The sequence below is a fragment of the Mandrillus leucophaeus genome, unplaced genomic scaffold (genome assembly GCF_000951045.1).
Source record: "Mandrillus leucophaeus isolate KB7577 unplaced genomic scaffold, Mleu.le_1.0 Scaffold522, whole genome shotgun sequence".
In the NCBI taxonomy this organism is placed as follows: domain Eukaryota; kingdom Metazoa; phylum Chordata; class Mammalia; order Primates; family Cercopithecidae; genus Mandrillus; species Mandrillus leucophaeus.
This window is the reverse complement of record NW_012105609.1, coordinates 357,591-377,236: the sequence shown is the minus strand read 5'-3', so window position 1 is coordinate 377,236 and position 19,646 is coordinate 357,591. Positions and strand designations below refer to the sequence as shown.

Here is a 19,646-nt window from a genome sequence, read left to right as displayed (position 1 = left end):
AAAAAAAAAAAAAAAAAAAAAATGACGTGATGGATATCTTCATTACCCTAAATTAATCATTATACATTGTATCCATGTATCAAAATATCACATGTACCCCAAAAATATGAACAACTATTACATATCAATAAAAACAAAACAGTCGCTAAGGGCTTGGGCTCCAGAGTCCTGGGTTTCGTTCCTAGCATCTCCACTTACTTGGTGCACTTAGTCCCCTACCTCTTCCTGGACCTAGTTTCCCATGTCCTCAAAGGGAGTGATGAGACCAGAGCCTAGTTTGTTGTCAGGGGAAGATTGGAAGGATTCAGTTTAAAAGTCCATGGCTAATAAATGTTAGCTCTTAAGTGACAGAGTCAGGATTTACCCCAGATATGCTGAGTTCAAAGCCCTTGTGCTTTTCATGTATACCCTACTCCCTCCATTGATTGTGAAGGACATTATGTGCAATGCAAAGGAGAATCTGGATTTATCCCATAGCAACAGGAAGCACTAAAGTTTTTTAAGATGAGGAGTGATTTGGACTCACCTCATATGTTTGCAAGATCACTGTGTGGAGAGGAACTGGGGGCTAGGGGACCAGGACTAGGGGAAAGGAGAGAAAATGGAGAGGCAGGCCTGGGCGCAGTGGCTCACACCTATAATCCCAGCACCAGCCAAGGCTGGTGGATCATTTAAGGCCAGGAGTTCGAGACCAGCCTGGCCAACATGGTGAAACCCCGTCTCTACTAGAAATCCAAAAATTAGCCGGGCATGGTGGCAGGAACCTGTAATCCCAGGTACTTGGGAGGCTGAGGCAGGAGAATCACTTGAATCCAGGAGGCGGAGGTTGCAGTGAACCTAGACTGCACCACTGCACTCCAGCCTGGGTGACAGAGGGAGACTCTAATGCTCCCTTCTAATGCTGTGGAAAGAAATCCCAGGGTTCCTGGAAGTCCAGAAACTTCGTAACTGACACTGGCTCTAATCTCAGTATACGTAAATTGTGGTTTTTCATGTCTTTCTTCTCTCCCAAGCTGAGAGCTTCTTGAGGGCAGGCACAGTGTCTGACTGTGGCCCTGGTGATGCACAATGAGTATTTCTCAAGTGAATGACAGACTGTCTTCCAGCGTTCTACACACACACTGTCTCCCCCATTGTTCACTGCCACAGGAAAGCACTCCCCATGATCCCACCATTGCCCAGTGCTTTTGCAAACCCTCCAACCATCCAAAGTGGGAAAGATTCTCCCACTCTGGCCCGCCTTCTTTTGCATCGACCTTAAGTGATTATGCGGGCACAGTTTATAGCTTGGCCACCAGAGGGCTAGTCTCAATGCTCAGGATTTTTGAGAGCAACTTCACAAGGGCTTCATTGACATAGCAACATTTAGAGGCAGATACTTTTGTTAGTTTCAGACTGAATCTGGGGCATCTGTCCATTATGAGGACCTGGTGCCTTTGAAGTACCACTTGCCCTGCTATATCCAGAAATTTATTGGGAAAATCCTATGTATCTTCTTCTAGAGTAAAGGCAGAAAAAAAAAAAAAAAAAGGGGCTGATGTTATGATAATCTGCCCCCTCCAGGACTTTTGAGGGAGAATGGGTCCCTGGGTAAGGGTGGCACAAAGACCGCCCTGAGCTTCAGGCTTGCCTAGTTGGGGTGCTCCACTCCAGCTTCAGCCCACCCCTGGTCGCTTGATCCTTCAAGCTGACAAGCTCTGGACTTGGAAGACTGCTTGGGCAGGCTGCAAAGCCTTTGACCTCAGCTGCCTCATCAGTAAGACACCAACCACATCTGTCTCACAGAGTCATGTCATGGTAAATGAGCAAACATGTGTCAAAGTGCATTGAAAAATGTGGAGCCCTGTGGCAATATAAGACATGTTTATTATACCTCAATCTCACCACTTAGATCACTACCCAGGGTTAGGATGAACACAAACAATAGCAAATCACAATTATAACAGGTCAAAAGTGGTTTTGAGCACTTGAAGAAAAATGATAGCAAAAAATAACAAGTTTTTAATGATTAAATAGAAATTACTCTTTAGATTGTGCAAGATAAATTACTACTACTCAACATAAAAGTATAATAAAACTTGTTTCAAAAATCAGAAGAGAAATAATCATTGGGACTTTGAATATCAGCATGTCACCCTATAGCCCTACATTTTTACATTTTTTGTGTGTGTGATTGCCTAATTTATTTCAAAACAGTTAAAGTAAGTCACTGGGCATGGTGGTTCATGCCTGTAATCTCAACACTTTCGGAGGCCGAGGCAGATGGATCACCTGAGATCAGGAGTTCAAGACCAGCCTGGCCAACATGGTGAAACTCCGTCTCTATTAAAAATACAAAAAAAAAAAAAAATTAGCCGGGTGTGGTGGCAGGTGCCTGTAATCCCAGCCACTCGAGAGGCTGAGGCAGGAGAATCACTTGAACCCAGGAGGTGGAGGTTGCAGTGAGCTGAGATCACACAACTGCACTTCAGCCTGGGCAACAAAACGACACTCTGTCTCAAAAAAAAAAAAAGAAAAAAACCAAAGTAAGTCACATACTGTTTTTCCTGATCGTCACACTAGAATTGGTAGATAGTTACTTGGTTTAGATTCTCAAGATAGTACTCTTCTTTATCTAACAGACTCTAGATAATCTGAAGGAAGGGAAACACCATCTACGCGTGCGGCCTGCAGACATACCTGTTGCTGAGAGAGCATCTCTGAACTATTGGCGTACATGGAAGTGTATTAGCAAACCCTCAGAATTTCCAATCAAAAGCCCAGCCTTTACAGGTAAATTGGGATAGACTGGCCCTCCCTAAAGCCCACACCAACTTTCCCTCTCCATACCCTAACAGAAATGGCTTCCATCCAGAGAGCAGAGAGTGCCTGATTTCTGGGGCAGTCTCTGTCATCTCCTTTGATCTTCTGCCCTGCCACAGGCCCTCTCCATGGCTGCTTGCCTGCTAGAACCAACATCCTCCTCCATACTCACTCCTCTGCATTCTGGCTTCACATGGGCAAGGCAAGGCTTCATTCCACTCCCTCCTATTCATCAGGGAATGCCACCATTCTTTCGAGTTTCCTCCAACCATCACACACAGAATGTCCCCAAATGATCATTGTCTGATAGGTGCCTGGCAGCATGGTTCAGCCTATCTGAGACATGAGTACAAAGCATTTATGATTATTAATGGATTTTAGCTTCCAGGAGTGTCAAAAGTATCTATTTTGTCTGTGGATCACTGTGTTTGGTTTGATCAGTTAGAAAGGATCAAATGGGTAAATGAATTTAATGACTTTGGGTACATAAGTCGAAATGTCACATGTCCCACTGCCCTTCACTGTTTATAGAAAGAAAAAAAAAAAAGATTTCCAGCTGGGCACGGTGGCTCATGCCTGTAACCCAGCACTTTGGGAGGCTGAGGCAGACAGATCACGTGAGGTCAGGAGTTCGAGACCAGCCTGACAACATGGTGAAACCCTGTCTGTACTAAAAATACAAAAATTATCTGGGTGTGGTGGCACATGCCTGTAGTCCCAGCTACTTGGGAGGCTGAAGCAGGAGAACCAGTTGAATGTGAGAGACAGAGGTTGCAGTGAGCCGAGATGGTGCCACTGTACTCCAGCCTGGGCAACAGAGTGAGACTCCCTCTCAAAAAAGAAAAGAAAAAAAAAAATAGACTTCCACGCCCCACTTCCTACCACATGCCTTCCAGATCTTAGGGCTACAACTGAAAAGAGAAAGAAGGAAGATGTGTCTGGCAAGTGGCAAGGACCATCTCCTGGGTAGTCTCTCTAGCATCCTCTGGGGCCCCTGGGTCAGTGAAAGCCCTGCTGGAATCAGATCCCCTGGCTTCTGGGTGGTGGCGACACTGCCTACATGTTCTCTTCCAGGCCTACATGATAAGGCACCTCTGGGGCTCATGGACACACCCCTGTTAGACACAGAAGAGGAGGTGCACTACTGCTTCCTGCCCCTAGACCTGGTGGCCAAGTATCCCAGCCTAGTGACTGAAGACAACCTGCTGTGGCTGGCTGAGACGGTGGCCCTCATCGAGTGCGAGTGCAGCGAGTTCCGCTTCATTGGTGATTGCTCTGTCCAGGGGTGGGGTGGGGGGTGGGCTGATAGGGCCCATTCACCCCTCCCCATTACATGTCCCACAGAGGCCCAGCTTGGAGCTCAGGGCCTCAGGAGCTTCCCTGGGTAGAGGTGGTGGAAGCATGACAGAGCCTTCCAGGAGGCAAGCAGATTCCAGCATTAGAATCTTGCTAGACTCAGGGCTATTTTATTCCCTATTTGTTTTGGGATGGCCTGGCTGTAAAAGGGCACTGGAAAGTGTCAGGGACCACAGGAGTTGGTGTGAAGGGCAGGGAGCTCAGCTGGTTGCCAGTCGGCTTCTCTTCTTACTCTGCCCTTATGTATCCAACTGGCCTCCAGGCCTCAGTTCCTCTCACCATAAAATGAGGAATCCAGATTGTTTCAAAGGATGGTGCTACCTGCTCTTAATGTCAGCAAACTCAGAATAAAAGGGAAGGAGGGTGGATAGTCACAGGTTCCCTCAGAGTCATAGCAGAATTGTCCACTTGAGGTAGTGGCCTAAGGAAGGATGAGATTTTCCACCTTTGACAGAGAGGCTCTCTCCCCCTACTGCCCCAGGATGAGCTCTGTTTGGGATGCGAACTGAATGACCTCTTTGACCCCAAGATGCTACTGCTATCTAGATAGATAGGGCAGTAAACATTCAAGTTACACTAGGAACCCAAATGTCTGGAACCCCAGTCATTCATATTCATAGTCACCTAGAAAGTTGTCTGTGATGTGCTTCTGTATCTCCAAGTTGATTCACACAGGACATTAGCGTTGGCTCCATCTCTGCCTCCCATACTGCAGTCCAGGCAGGGACAAACTGCAAGTGCCACCCGCCAGCCCAGGCTCGGCCGGGCCCCTCCTCTCTAAGCAGCAAGACAACTCCCTCTTTTGGAATGACCTGCTCTTGGGTCAAGACTCGCAGGGTAAGTCTCAGGGCCAGTGTGCCCACCAGGAGGGCCTGGCTTGGGAGCCCCAGGCCAAGCCACAGGAGGCCACACCCATGGCCTCAGACACAGGAAAACAAAGTAATGTGGGGTCTTTCACCTTGAAAACCACACACTCAAAGCTAATCTAATCAGGTATGTTGAGAAGTTGTTTCAGAACAAGGAGAACCTAGGATAAGTTACAGCACCAGAAATCTGCCAAAACCAGGACCTGCAGTTAAACCAGAAATAGCCTCATTAACTCACTGTGTTCCCCTTTGTTTTTCAAGTGAATTTTCTTCGCTCACAGAAGATTTTACTACCGGATAATTTCTCCAACATTGATGTATTAGAAGCAGAAGTGGAAATTCTGGAAATCCCTGCACTCACTGAAGCCATAAGGTGGTACCGGATGAACATGGGTATGTCGCCAGGAAACTTTGGCCTCCCCTTGATAGTCTTGGTTTGACCTGGAAAAGCCAAGAACAATCTCCCCTTCCACAACCACTTCGGGCTTTGGGGGTTAGTGAGAGAAGTGGGTCTTCTGGCTGACTCTGAATCCAAGAGGATTCACAGCCTGAAATCCTGCATGCTGCTCTGCCGGCTTAGCCTTCCCACTGAGGGTAGGGAGTGGGCAACCAGCCAGGGGTGTAGGAAGCCCAGCCCAGCCTGGATCAGAAGGAGCCCAGCCTGGGTGGGGAGCCAGGCTGGAATGTTTCGGACCTGAGAGCAGGCTTCTCAGGGGTAGGGGAGGTCTGCCCTGCTTGTGAAAGTGGTGGGGACTAGGAGCACCCACCAGTCACTCCCATCCTTCCTCTTCCAGATATGGTTGGAGGTGTGGGAAATGCTCAGTGCTTCACGCATCTCACCTGCCCCCAAATTCCCTCATCACCTCACCTGGAAACCCCCGGCAGATGTGCCTGTTTCTGCCTATTCCTGACACTTGCTGATCCCTGTCCAGCCCAGGCCTTCGTGCTCCCAGCCCTACCTCATTCCAGCTTGTTCTTCTCCTCATGGTTTCCTCAGGGCCGTTCATCATTCCATTTCCCAACTCCGCCTCCATGGAAGCTACTGTGCATGTTATAGGGCACCAGCCACCTAAGCATGGCTTCAGCCACCATCCTGAGAATGTGTAGAACTGCACTGCGCATGGGAAATTTGGCCTGGGCATCACCAGACATTTATCCCATGGCAATCAAGCCTTTCCTTATCTTCAGGCATAGATTTCCCAGCCTTCTCCCAGACAAATAGAAACCCATCCTCTTGACCAGACGCTGGTGGCTCATGCCTGTAATCCCAGCACTTTGAGAGGCCAAGGCAAGCGGATCACTTGAGGTCAGGAGTTCGAGACCAGCCAGGCCAACATGGTGAAAATCCATCTCTACTAAAATACAAAAATTAGCCGGGCATGGTGGTGTGTCCCTGTAATCCCAGCTACTTGGAAGGCTGAGGCAGGAGAATTGCTTGAACCTGGGAGGAGGAGGCTGCAGTGAACTGAGATCATGCCACTGTACTCAAGCCTGGGTGACAGAGCAAGACTCCTTCTCAAAAAAGAAACCCACCCTCTGTGGGGAGTGGCATGCTGCAGCAGGTCTCAGGACCCTGTCCCAGGGCCTTAGAATCCACTTAAGGCAGTGTGAGTTCAGCCCCTTCCCTCAAAGCCTTCTATTCCTCAGAGAACATAGATCACTGTGGGATGATAGCATAGTCCCTGCTCCACAGAGCAATGCAAAGATGGAGGAATTGTGTTGACATCCAGGCTCTGGAAGCTGGCAGCACTCCTCAAACACAAAAGGTGGCTTTAACATCACAATAAGGGAAACAGCTGTGGTAACCTTGGTGCTGGACAGAGCTGACCTCAAATCCTAGCCCCGCCTCTGCCTAGCTTTGCAGTTTAGGGCAAGATACTTCATTAGCCTCTCAGGGCAGCTTCTTCAGCATGAAATGATGATAGCACTACCCCCTCTTGTAGGGTTGCTCTGAGGATTGGAGATGATCCACGAACATCCCCCAGCAGTGTGCCCACTGGCACATTGTTGCCACAGCAGCAGGGTCCTGAAGGCTGTGATAACTGTATTCTCTGGACTGTACCCTGGGCCCACTGTAGGAGAAAAGGTCCCACCCATAAACCAGCAACCCAAATACTCACCCTGAAAATAATGCCACAAGGTATGTCTCTGGGGGAAATTCTGCCCAGGAGAGCCAGCAATAGGGGCTGTGAATCCAGGAAGCCTGTAACACACATTGAGTTTCCAGGCTATGGTTGCCGTTCCTTACCCTTGGATGGTTACAGTAGAGCTTGGGACTAATGAAGACTCCTGCAGAGGCTGGGGCCAGATGGCTGCTTTCCTGAAACTTAGGAAATTCAGATGCTAGTGATACAGCAAATGAATCCCCCCACTCCCAACTCACCTTCCAACAAATAGTTATGATTTCTAAGCCTGAGTATACAAAAAAATTATACTGATTTTGAGAAGATCTCGACTTGGACTGTGCAAGGAAATATCCTCCCTCTGAGCCTCCTCGGTATAATGGATGTAGCAGTAGGAACCAAGCCCCAAAGCCTCCCATCCAGCCATGACCATGGGGGTCTAGGAAGACCATGCCTTCCTAGAGTTCACAGTCTAGTTCTATACACCCTTTTCCTTGACACAGGTGGCTGTTCCCGGACCACCTGTCCTCCCGTGAGCCCTGGGAAGGGGGCCCGCACAGTCAGCCTGGAGTCCGTGAAGCCGCTCTACACAATGGCCCTGGGTCTGCTGGTCAAGTACCCGGACTCTGCGCTGGGCCAGCTTCGCATCGAGAGCACGCTAGACGGAAGCCGACTGTACATCACAGGGAATGGCGTCCTCTTTCAGCATGTCAAGTGAGGCCCTCCTTAGGGCACGCTGAGTCCCATCACGCTTGGCTCTGCCCTTCCCTCTCAGAATAAACTGGGGCCTTTCCCACTAGCCAGAGGGGAAGTGTGTCCTTGGGGCCAGCCCATCATTTTAGCCATTCCCATCACCAGCACCGCCAAACTACCACCAGGTTAGGGCCTCAAAGGAGAGGGCTGGTGCCAAGGTACGAGGGTTGCTAAGGTTCAAAGGCTTCAGACCATTTCCTCTTTCTGTCCTCTGCAGTCCATTTCCCTGGTTCTAGCCCTGTGCTAGGTCTGAGGTGACCAGGCCACAGTCACACCCTCAGGGAGCTGGGTACCTCCCTGTGCAGACCCCTCTACAAAGGTCCTCTGCCACTCTTGGGAGGCTCACTGGACACACAGAATGGCCATAGCCAGGGGTGAGCCCTCCTTAGAAGCAGGGCAGGGCAGGCCAGGCCAGGCTTCCCAGAGGTGCTGATCCCCAGCCCTTGCCTTGTGGGATGAGCTCAGGATGTCTTCAGTGCAGGGGCAAGGAATCCAACCCTGTTTTGTAGAAGGGCAAACTGAGGTGCAGAACAACAGAGCAACTCTCTGAGGGTCGCAAAATAGTCTGGTACCAAAATTGAAGGTAGAAGTGGGTTTTCTGGAGCCCCTGTGAGAGGGTCAGCTGACCCTGAATGCTGTCTTGTCCCAATATTGTTGTTTTGGGCTCTTTTGGCCCATAAAGTCCATTTCTTTCAGAGATGTCCACCCTGATGTCACAGAGGGCAAAGACAGGTGCCTTGGAAGGGAGGGTTTGGAGAAGGGGGTTGATGTTCAGACCCCAGTCTTTTTCCAAGACTGTGGCAGGCTGCGGCACAGTGACTGAGATGTCTTAGGCAAATGCATATGGGGCAAAAAGGGAGTGGCTGGGCCCTCGGCTGGCCCTGGAACCTGAAACAGGGCCTGGAGACATGAAATTAGTCCATTTAGAGGGCTTTGCTGAAATAAGTCAAGCTCAGTTCCAAAAATGTGACCTGTTATCCAGGCTTACTCTCCTACAAGGTTAGACAGATTTCCAGTTAAAACAAGGAAACGGGCCGGGCGCAGTGGCTCACACCTGTAATACCAGCACTTTGGGAGGCCAAGGCAGGCAGATCATGAGGTCAAGAGATTGAGACCATCCTGGCCAACATGGTAAAACCCCGTCCTTACTATAAATACAAAAAATTAGCCGGGCGTGGTGGCGGGCACCTGTAGTCCCAGCTACTCAGGAGGCTGAGGCAGGAGAATGGCATGAACCTGGGAGACGGAGCTTGCAGTGAGCCGAGATCGCGCCACTGCACTCCAGCCTGGGTGACAGAGTAAGACTCCGTCTCAAAAAAAAAAAAAAAAAAGAAACCCCGTCTCTATTAAAAATACACACACAAAAAAAACATTAGCTGGACGTGGTGTTGGGTGCCTGTAGTCCCAGCTACTTTGGAGGCTGAGGCAGGAGAATCGCTTGAACCTGGGAGGTGAAGGTTGCAGTGAGCTGAGATCGCACCACTGAACTTCAGCCTAGCGACAGAGTGAGACTCTGTCTTAAAAAAAAAAAAAAAAAAAAAAACAAGGAAACGATGTTAATAATGCCTGATTTGAGCCAGTGTTGTGGCAAGGCATCCTAGGCATGGAAAGTTTACAGGCTCGACTCTATTGGGGTGCAATGCTGATGTTCTTCATAACACGCCTTTCCTCTGGGTAGGAACTGGCTGGGGACTTGCCGGCTGCCCCTGACAGAGACCATTTCCGAGGTATACGAGCTCTGTGCCTTCCTGGACAAAAGGGACATCACCTACGAGCCAATGAAAGTGGCTTTGAAGACTCATCTGGAGCCGAGGACTTTGGCACCCATGGATGTGCTCAGTAAGTGAGAAAGTTTCTAGGTTTGAATTTAGCATCAGGGGAGTATCTGGGGGATTGGAGGGAATAGATGAGGTGGCCAGGACGAGGAACTGTAGATGGAGGAGGAGGGGAAAGCCAGGCCAATATTTTGGATTTTTACGAAAGGGAAACTTTAATGTTAAGTGCTCTGTCCTCACCTCCAAGTCCACAATTCATCTCCAGCAGCAGACAGGGCTGTTACCCAGTCTGCAGCCATGCAGGACCCCCAAGGCAGGCCTGCCTTGACCCTGGGAGCTGACTTGCTGTGCTTCTCATAGCCATGCAGGGAGGAGCCTCCTCGATGTTAAACAGAGCTGTCCCTGGGTCCATTTAATAGCTGAAAAATAGGTTCAGAGAAGAAAACTCGCTCAAGTTACACAGTGGTCAAGCTGGGGTTTGACTGAGTCCAAAGCTACTGTTGTTTTCACCAGCTGCCTATAACTTCTTATTACCAAAAATCTGGAGGGCGAAGTTTAAGCTGTATTACTATCATTTAGCACCATTCAACATTTATTGTGTACTGGCCATATACCAGGACAGCAGTAGACATTGGTGGTACAGAAGTAAGCAACAGAGTCTCTGTCTTCCTAGAGTTCACATTCTAATTCTATACATCTTACCTCTTGGTTATATAATCTAGTTATATACCCTTCATTCATTACAGAGCTCATTAGAAACTGCTTCCCAAACATCAGAACAAGGCCTACATATAGTCAGCTCCAGGAAAAGGGTCATGGGTTCATCTTCCCAGCATATAGCCCCCATTCTCCAGACATGCCTAGAGGCTTAGTCTCATAAAAGTGACAGGGATTTGATGGGAGTAGGCTCCATGACATTTGCCAAACCACAAACACAAACACGCAGAGGGAGATTCTTAGCTTCAGTCTGAGTGGCCACATGAAAAGCTACACACCCAGGACACACCCAGCCAGAAACCGGAGGCAGTTGGCATTGTAGGTGGACAGGATCATCAACCCAGCTTTCCTGAGGGAGGAGGGTCAGGTGAAGAGGGGCAGTGCCCTTTCCCACCTCACCACCCAGGAAACCTTGCAGCAAGCAACGTTTATGTCAGGGATTTCTGCTGCTTCTCAGAGTAGGCAACACAATATGACTGAGGAAAGATATTGAGACTTAACATGAAATACACTACTGACCAAAGGGCCCTACCTGCTTTCCCTTCTGGCCATATGATTATGTGTTCTATCTCCTTGATTCCCATAGATGAGTGGACAGCAGAGATCACTGTGTATTCCCCACAACAGATCATCAAAGTGTATGTTGGAAGCCACTGGTATGCAACCACCCTGCAGACACTGCTGAAGGTACTGCCAGCCTTGGCTGCCCTGCTCCCCATCTGGCATCACCACCTGAGCTGCTCTGGGGGCCATCACCTGGCCCTCACACAGCTTCCAGCACTTGCTTAGAACAAAGACTTTCCCGGAAGGCGCAGTGGCTCATGCCTGTAATCCCAGCACTTTGGGAGGCTGAGGTGGGCAGATCACGAGGTCAGGAGTTCAAGACCAGCCTGACCAACATGGTGAAACCCTATTTGTACTAAAAATACAAAAATTAGCGGGGTGTGGTGGTACGTGCCTGTAATCCCAGCTACTTGGGAGGCTGAGGCACCAGAATCACTTGAACCCAGGTGGTGGAAGTTGCAGTGAGCCGAGGTTGCCCCACTGCACTCCAACCTGGGTGATGGAGTGCAACTCTGCCTCAAAAAACAAAACAAACAGAGCGCAAGTGAACCGAGCAGCCTGTTGGCCCTCTGGAGTTTGGGTAGGGAGGGGGCCAGCTCTGAGGGGCTTGGACTGAGAAGGAGGTACGGTGGGCTTCCAAATGCCTTGAGACGGTGGTCTAGGGGCCATGAAAAGTTGAAGCAGGGATGATGTGCTTCTCCCTGGATGCTCTGCTCCCTACCATAGTTCCCTGTGACTGACAAGACAGGGAGATGGAAATCTCAAAGCTTCTGCTCTAGTGTGGTTGGGAAAGGGGAGTGAAAGAAGATTGGCCTGTCCCTTCCCAAAGACCGAGGCTTTGAGACTGAGTCTGGTGTCCAACCCCCTCCAGTATCCAGAACTGCTGTCCAACCCTCAGAGAGTGTACTGGATCACATATGGACAAACCCTGCTCATCCACGGGGATGGCCAGATGTTCCGACACATTCTCAACTTCCTGAGACTTGGCAAACTCTTTTTACCATCTGAATTTAAGTAAGTGAAGCAAGGACACAGTAAGATGAAATCATGAAGGCTGACCCCTCCCTTAGCAACAAAGGAGACCTGATTTGCAGCCTTCAGGGAGGAGGTTATTTTATTTCGGCGGCAGCAGCTCCAGGAGCTTATGCCCCCTCCCACACTCCCACCCTAGCTGCCCAGTCAGACATCTCCTTGTCATTTGTAGGGAATGGCCCCTCTTCTGCCAGGAGGTGGAGGAATACCACATTCCATCCCTCTCAGAAGCCCTTGCACAATGTGAAGCATACAAGTAAGGAAACTTTTTCACAACTCTATGTTTAGAATTTGGTCCTTTAAATTCCTCTTGAAATCCTGTCCTAAGTCCCACTCCTAGAGGATCCTGTTCTCCTTGGGGTTGAGGGAGTGAAGCAGGCCCAGGATTGGCCAGTGACCTAGGCAGAACCCTTTAAGAGCCCCTTCTTCTCTGCTGTCTAGCATTAACTCCCAGCCAAAGGGCAGATCTGACCAACTGGCCAATGGCCTGATGGAAGTCTCTGCTCACTAACCCACCCCTCTTTCTGCAGGTCATGGACTCAGGAGAAAGAATCTGAAAATGAAGAAGCTTTTCCCATCAGGAGGCTGCACGTGGTGACAGAAGGGCCAGGGTCACTGGCAGAGTTCAGTAGAGACATTAAAGAAGTAAGCCCCAGCCTCCTCTGGTTGTTGTCCTCAAAAACCACTACCACCAGGCTCAGGGTGGAGGGGGGCAGGCTCAGCTACTGAGGGATGCAGTAAAACGAAAGAGCAGGGCCTACATGGATTCCTAGGACAGAACCTGGTTTCTGAACCGTGAAGGAGGCACAGGAACTTACTGGCCACTTGTGGCCTGCGATGCTGATTGAATCTCCTGTTGGAATGACAGGCCACTGGGCTGGTACTACCCCTACTCAGCCTGAGCAAAGCTCAAGTGGGTGACCCCTGTCAGGGATGAGATTGTTCAGGGGGAGCAAGTGAAGTCCTGGAGGCCCAGCTTATTAGATCTTGGGCAAGGTGTTGATGTCCATGCCCAACCTATCCAGAGTTACTGTGCCCTTCCCTCCCCAGACCACAGCCTACATGCCTGTGGACTTTGAAGACTGCAGTGACAGGGCTCCATGGAACAAGGCTAATGGAAACCTGGCCAGGTCCAACCAGATGGAGGAGGCTGAGCAGTATACCCGGCCCATCCAGGTGTCCCTATGCCGAAATGCCAAGAGGGCTGGCAACCCCAGCACATACTCACACTGCCCTGGCTTATGTACCAACCCCGGACACTGGGGGAGCCACCCTGAGAGCCCCCCAAAGAAGAAATGCACCACAATCAACCTCACACAGAAATCTGAAACCAAAGACCCTCCCGCCACTCCCATGCAAAAACTCATCTCCCTGGTGAGAGAATGGGACATGGTCAATTGCAAACAGTGGGAATTCCAGCCACTGACAGCCTCCCGGAGCAGCCCCTTGGAGGAGGCCACCCTGCAGCTCCCCTTGGGAAGTGAGGCTGCTTCCCAGCCCAGCCCCTCAGCTGCCTGGAAAGTCCATTCCACAGCCTCAGAGAAGGATCCAGGACCACAGGCAGGGGCTGGAGCTGGACCGAAAGACAAGGGGCCAGAGCCAACCTTCAAGTCATACTTCCCCCAAAAAAGACCCATCACCCTGAAGGACTGGAGCAAGCAGAGGACCAAGGAGAGAGGTGAGTCCTGTCCCACTTTGATCTAAGTCTTATTCACAACAGAGAAGGCAAACTCCTTGGCCAAGATGGCAGAGCAAGTTAGTGACAAAGGAGGACTAGACCCCCCCTGCTCACCAATGCCATCTCTGTGCCAGGCAGCAGACACAGAAATGACCGGCACATTGGCATGGCTGGAGGGGCCAGGAGAACACATGGTGAAGGGATGAGCGCTGTGGGAAGAGGGTGCCTATGAAGCAGGAGCACAAAAGAGGCTGAGGGCTGGGGAGTCAGCAGGGGAAGGATGAAGTCCAGGATGTTTGGAAGTGCAGGGCATGAGTCTAGCTGGAGGCCAGGCTTCACGTGCAGATGTGATAAAAGATGAGGCTGAAGACAGAAGTCATCAGGACAGGGCTTGCGGGCCAGCTTCAGGACGTGGTACTCCATTCTGACCAGGACAGGAGTGAGCAGCCTCTGACGGATTTTAGACAAGAGCACAGGGATCAGGTGTGCCCATCAGAAAGTGTGCTCCAGGAGCAGAGGAAATGAAGCAGGAGCTAGGTGTTCGAAGCCACTTGGAGTTCTTTCTAGGCTAGGGGAAGGAGGCTAGGCAGCTAGGGGATGGAAGGAGGGTTGGGCCAAGGAGGAGCCAGGTTTCTAGCCTGTGGGACTACAAGGGGGTGGATGGGCCCTTACTGAGGTGAGTAAGAGAAAGAGCAGAGCCTGGGGAAGGACACACACTAAGTGTGAAATGCCAAGGGACATCCAGGTGGAGAAGCCCAGGAGGTAGCAGGGGCTACAGGGACTGAGCTGGATAGTGTGTGTAGCCAGCTAAGGGGAGGCGGCCAAGGAACTGTGCTGATAATTGCTGTGCCAGGCTGCTGCCTCTGCTCCCTCAAAGCCCTGCCTGCAGTATTGTCACCTTCCCTATTAGTGGCTCCAGCCCTGCTTGGAGGGGCCTTCTTGGACTCTTGCCTGTGAGCCCTAAGTTGGTCTGTTAAGCTTGGGATGACAAAGCATGTCCACTCTCTGGACATGCATCAAAGGCTGGCCCCAAAAGCTCTCAACTTAAAATTTTATAAAGATTTCTAGCCCTCAGCTGGGTTACTGTCCACTCCATTTGAGACATCTTAATTCAACAGAGGAATCTGGAGTTTCTTGGGAGTTCCAAAATGTTCAGGATTTGACTTGCAGTGATGCCAGGGCAATGAAGAGAGGAGCAGCCAGGACAGGCCCCTGCCAGCCCAGGGTGTCACTTCTGAGAAACTAGAGATGGCAGCTGTTGCAAGGCTGGGGTAACTTGATTGTACTGTCCTGTCACCAGAGGTCCCCTCCCTCCTTGGGCTCTGAGGTGGCTTAAGGAGAGCCCCTGCTTAGGTAGATTTGATGGTAATTGAAGAAAAGAATTTTAAAAGCCTGGGTGTGGTAGCTTACGCCTGTAATCCCAGCACTTTGGGAGGCTGAGGCGGGTGGATCACCTGAGTTCAAGAGTTCGAGACCAGCCTGGCCAACATGGTGAAACCCCATCTCTTCTAAAAATACAAAAATTAGCCAGGCATGGTGGCACATGCCTGTAATCCCAGCTACTCAGCAGGCTGAGGCAGGAGAATTGCCTGAACCTGGGAGGCAGAGGTTGCAGTGAGCCAAGATTGTGCCATTGTACTCCAGCCTGGGCAACAAGAGCAAAACTCTATTTCAAAAAATAATAATAATAATAAATTTTTTTAAAAGGAGAGCCCCCTCCCTATATTGTTTTCACAGAAATCCCTGCCCCTGAGCAGCCTCTGCCTGAGGCCAGTGAGGTGGACAGCCTAGGGGTTATCCTCAAAGTGACTCACCCCCCTGTGGTGGGCAACGATGGCTTCTGCATGTTCTTTGAGGACAGCATCATCTACACCACACAGATGGACAACCTCAGTCTTACACCACCCACAGCCAGCCCCCAGCCCCAAGGTGAGGCTCTGGAACCAGGCTGAGCCCTGCGCCTCCTCGTGAGGATGCCTGAGCCCCCTCCCAGGTTATTTCAGGCAGAGACAGTGGCCCCTGGGGGCCCTACCCCTCTCCCCCTCCTCACACTGTCTCTAAGGCCCTATTGTTGACAGATGTGGCCACATCTACTTTCCCTCCTCCACAGAAGTGACTTTCCTGAGTTTCTCTCTGTCCTGGGAAGAGATGTTTTATGCACAGAAATGTCACTGCTTCCTGGCTGACATCATCCTGGATTCCATCAGGCAAAAGGACCCCAAAGCCATCACAGCCAAGGTGGTCTCCCTGGCCAACCAGTTGTGGGTATGTGTGATAGGCCCCAGGCCCTGGGGCACCCTGTACCTTCTCCACCTCTTCCCCTGTCCCACAGTAAGTGGTGCAAGGCAAGAGGAAGTAAGCCAAGATGGGGTTAAGGAGAAGGCCAGGACCAGAAGAGTGGTGGGACAGGCAGGGACGGGCAAGCAGAGCAGTTGCACCTGGACTGAGCCTCAGCCAAGAGGCAGATTTGCAGTGACAGTGCCTGCCCCCTACCTCTGTGGCTCTGCAGGCCCAGAGAAGTCACTGCTCTGCATCTCACTCTGAGGGGCTAGGAGCTGCCCTAGCCCTGCCTGATCGTGGGCTCTCCTGGCAGACCCTGCACATCAGCCCCAAGCAGTTTGTGGTAGATTTGCTGGCCATCACCGGCTTCAAGGACGACCGGCACACCCAGGAGCGCCTGTACAGCTGGGTGGAGGTGAGGGTCACTTGCAACCCCTGGAAATCCACTGACCCTGTGGATGCCTCAGATGGACATGTGTCTTGCTGCACCAGGGCTGGGTCAGTACTGCCCAGAAAGCTAGACAGGCACCTTAGGCCACTGCTCCCAGGGAGGGAGAAACTGGATGAAATTAACCAATCCAGAGTAGTCCAAAAGCAGTATTCAGGTCACTGGTTTTTATAGTTTTCCTCTAATGATACCAACTGCCTTCATCACTAACAACCCTGGCCACACTTAGGTACACATATCATACGAGCCCAAGCTTTGACTCATATGGGAGTGAGGCCTTTTCAACCAGTGATAGCAGCTTCACCTATCTGGCCACGATGTCACCATTTGTGTACATTCCTTTCATATTTAAACTACTTTTAAGCATTCTTTACAAAGAAAAAGAAAATGTTCAGTAAGGGCAAAGAAATGATCAAAGGTTTTTTTGTTGTGTTTTTTTTTTTTTCCTTTTCTGATTCCTTAATCTAATTTTAACATTGAGGTGGAAATGATTTAGGCAGTTTCTAATTGATCTGACACTTCTATAATCAAGAGCATTATTATAACACCTTTCACCATAAGCCCTCTAGTACCCAGTTACCATTAGGCATCTGGCTCATATGTGGTTTGTAAAGGCGAAGTCAGCGTGTGTGGCTAGAAAGTGGAAAACTGGTAGCAGGAAACATGTTTTTGACCCTCCAGTCTTTCTGCTTAGTTCCCTGATAGCCATTTCTAGCCCCATCCTGTGAGATGCCCTTGGGCAGAGCTGGGCCCTAGAGCATCAAAAGTCCTCTACAGCCGGGCTTGCCCTGTCCCTGCCCCGATGGGAGAACCCCACCCACAAGGAGCTAGAGTAGGCAACTGGCCAGGAAATCAGGGATAAGACTGGCCTTTCCTTCCAGCTTACACTGCCCTTCGCCAGGAAATATGGCCGCTGCATGGACCTGCTCATCCAGAGGGGCCTGTCTAGGTCTGTCTCGTACTCCATCCTGGGAAAGTACCTACAAGAGGACTAGGGTGTCCAGAGATGCAGCCCCTTGTGCCCCACCCACCAAGGTTCATGTTAACTGGAGATAGCCCCAGAATGCATGTGCCCATCAGTGGGTACATATCAGTCTATTTTTTATTATAAACAAATAAAACAGTAAATCACACATCAAAGACCTAGACTCCTTCTCTGAGACACCAAAGGCCTAACAACCAGTAAGATAATTTTAGACAACTCTGTTGAAAGTTATTCAAAAGGCATCAAGTCAAAATAACCAAAATGCCCCCGTAAAGAAGTGGCTGGGCCTGGGGGCCAGGACAGGCAAGCATCAGGGCCCTGTAGAGGTGGACCTGCCCCTATGGTAACAGCTCAGCTTTAAGTCCAGGGATTGGGGATCAGCTGCTAGGAGCCCACCTATGTTCTTCCTGAGGGGTGGGGGCAGCCTAGTCACTGCCCAGAGGCACATGGTCCCCCACCAGCCTATAGCATGAAAACACCCAATGTCTGCTCTAGCCTGTTCTTAACCCACAACTGGGATGGGAGCTGAGGACAGGAGAAGGGGTCATGGGGCCAGGAGCCTATTCAGGCTCTACAACCAGACTCCCCTAGAGAGGCCCCGTGCCAGTTAGTCCGATGGCCACACACATCAGAAAGGGTAGTCAACAGTGCTGCACACGTAGGTTGGAGGAGGCCCAGGTGTCCGCCACACCCTGGTCACAGCAGATCCAGAGAGGCAATGTTCCTTGGAGCTGCAGGCTGCTGGATCTACTGCTCGTCCAGTCCCAAGCTCAGACCTGCAGAGCCAGGCCAGGCATGAATGCCTGCTTCCCTGACTCTGGGCCCAGGGGGTGTCTGGGGAATGGCTCTGGCCCACCCACCCCAAGCTCTACCCAAAGTAAAGGGCTACCCTGTCCTGGGAGGGGCTGGTCACAGTCACAGGCCCAGCCTGGGCTGGGGAAGGGCTGGTGGGTAAGGGCGAATGGCACTCACACAGGATAAGTCCTCAAGGCCCCTACTCAGGGCCTGCCCTGACACACAGCTGCTGTCAGAGCCACTGGAGCCACTGGCTGATGGGCACTGGGATGAGACCTCTGAGTCCTCAGGAGCTAGGGAGGGAGACTGGGTGAGCTGTCAGCACGGAAGGCCCCAGACCCCAAGCCATGCCCTCCTGTCTCTGGCTGGGCCCAGACATACTCAAAGAGGGCTGGCTGCCCAGCTCTGCCTCAGTCTCCAGTGCTGCTTCCTCCAGGAAGTTGGGGGGATACCGGGGACAGTGGAGACCCAGAAGAGCTGGGTCTCTGTACAGGTGCAGGTTGAGGGACCCCAGAACAGAGCAAGAGGCAGGGTCTCCAGGAAGGGAGTTCGAGGCCCCCAGGTAGAGGCTGTCATAGTCTAACGGGGCCACGGCAATGGACGCCCGAGATCGAACTTCTGCATAAGAGAGAGGGTCAGTCTGGGACAGGCCAGAGCCTAGCCTGACCCCAGATCCCAAGGAGAGTGCGGGTCAGCACTGACAGAAGGCCACAGTGCTTCCCGCACAGCTTTCCTACTCCTACCCGACACCCTGTAGCCTGCCTGCTACCTCGGCACTTCAGGACACAGTTGATGGTGCGGTCGTTGATGGCTTCCTCGCTGGGGGCAATGTCTCGGAAGGCCTTATTCCCCACACCCATGGACACCATCTCAGCCATGCGCACCTCTGGGTGGAGAGTGGACATAAGTGGGACGTTTCTGGACATAAGCTTGTCCTTGGGCCTCTACCACCCCCTAAATAAGTCTTTCCCATACACCTCCATCCAGCACATTAAATTGTCCTGTGAGCTGAGCCTTTCTGGTGCCAGGTGCCCTCCTCCCAACAATCCTGTGGGGCAGGTGCCATATTCCCCTTTTAAAGATGAGGCCCCTGGCCAGGCACAGTGGCTCATGCCTGTAATCCCAACACTTTGGGAGGCCGAGGTGGGAGGACTGTTTGAGCCCAGGAGTTTGAGACTAGTCTGGGCAATATAATGAGACCTCTGTGAAAAAATTTTAAAAATTGGGCATGGTGGCCGGGCGCGGTGGCTCACGCCTATAATCCCAGCACTTTGGGAGGCCAAGGCGGGCGGATCACGAGGTCAAGAGATCGAGACCATCCTGGCTAACACGGTGAAACCCCGTCTCTACTAAAAAAAAAATACAAAAAACTAGCTGGGCGTGGTGGCGGTGCCTGTAGTCCCAGCTACTCGGGAGGCTGAGGCAGGAGAATGGCGTGAACCCGGGAGGCGGAGCTTGCAGTGAGCTGGGAT

General features: G+C 51.2%; 2 protein-coding genes across 4 annotated transcripts in view; one reads left to right on the top strand and one right to left on the bottom strand.

The window, feature by feature from the left end:
- KCTD19 (potassium channel tetramerization domain containing 19) overlaps window positions 1-17,535 on the top strand; it is a 43,484-nt gene extending 25,949 nt beyond the window's left edge. The window contains exons 3-16 of the mRNA XM_011996684.1: window positions 2,622-2,772; window positions 3,877-4,068; window positions 5,286-5,417; window positions 7,651-7,861; window positions 9,579-9,739; window positions 10,979-11,079; window positions 11,828-11,970; window positions 12,161-12,244; window positions 12,519-12,633; window positions 13,039-13,666; window positions 15,404-15,595; window positions 15,777-15,931; window positions 16,260-16,361; window positions 17,276-17,535. Coding sequence (XP_011852074.1) covers window positions 2,622-2,772; window positions 3,877-4,068; window positions 5,286-5,417; window positions 7,651-7,861; window positions 9,579-9,739; window positions 10,979-11,079; window positions 11,828-11,970; window positions 12,161-12,244; window positions 12,519-12,633; window positions 13,039-13,666; window positions 15,404-15,595; window positions 15,777-15,931; window positions 16,260-16,361; window positions 17,276-17,389 — 2,481 coding nt within the window. The 3' untranslated portion in view covers window positions 17,390-17,535. The remainder of the gene's footprint in view (window positions 1-2,621; window positions 2,773-3,876; window positions 4,069-5,285; window positions 5,418-7,650; window positions 7,862-9,578; window positions 9,740-10,978; window positions 11,080-11,827; window positions 11,971-12,160; window positions 12,245-12,518; window positions 12,634-13,038; window positions 13,667-15,403; window positions 15,596-15,776; window positions 15,932-16,259; window positions 16,362-17,275) is intronic.
- PLEKHG4 (pleckstrin homology domain containing, family G (with RhoGef domain) member 4) overlaps window positions 17,459-19,646 on the bottom strand; it is an 11,748-nt gene continuing 9,560 nt past the window's right edge. For 2 of the 3 annotated variants that reach the window (XM_011996686.1, XM_011996687.1), the window contains 4 exons: window positions 18,944-19,060; window positions 18,556-18,792; window positions 18,352-18,467; window positions 17,459-18,155 (listed from right to left, as the gene is read on the bottom strand). In XM_011996686.1, the coding sequence (XP_011852076.1) occupies window positions 18,150-18,155; window positions 18,352-18,467; window positions 18,556-18,792; window positions 18,944-19,060 (476 nt within the window). In that variant the 3' untranslated portion in view covers window positions 17,459-18,149. Of the gene's footprint in view, window positions 18,468-18,555; window positions 18,793-18,943; window positions 19,061-19,646 lie in introns of all 3 variants that reach the window. The other variant, XM_011996685.1, reaches the window with a different exon arrangement.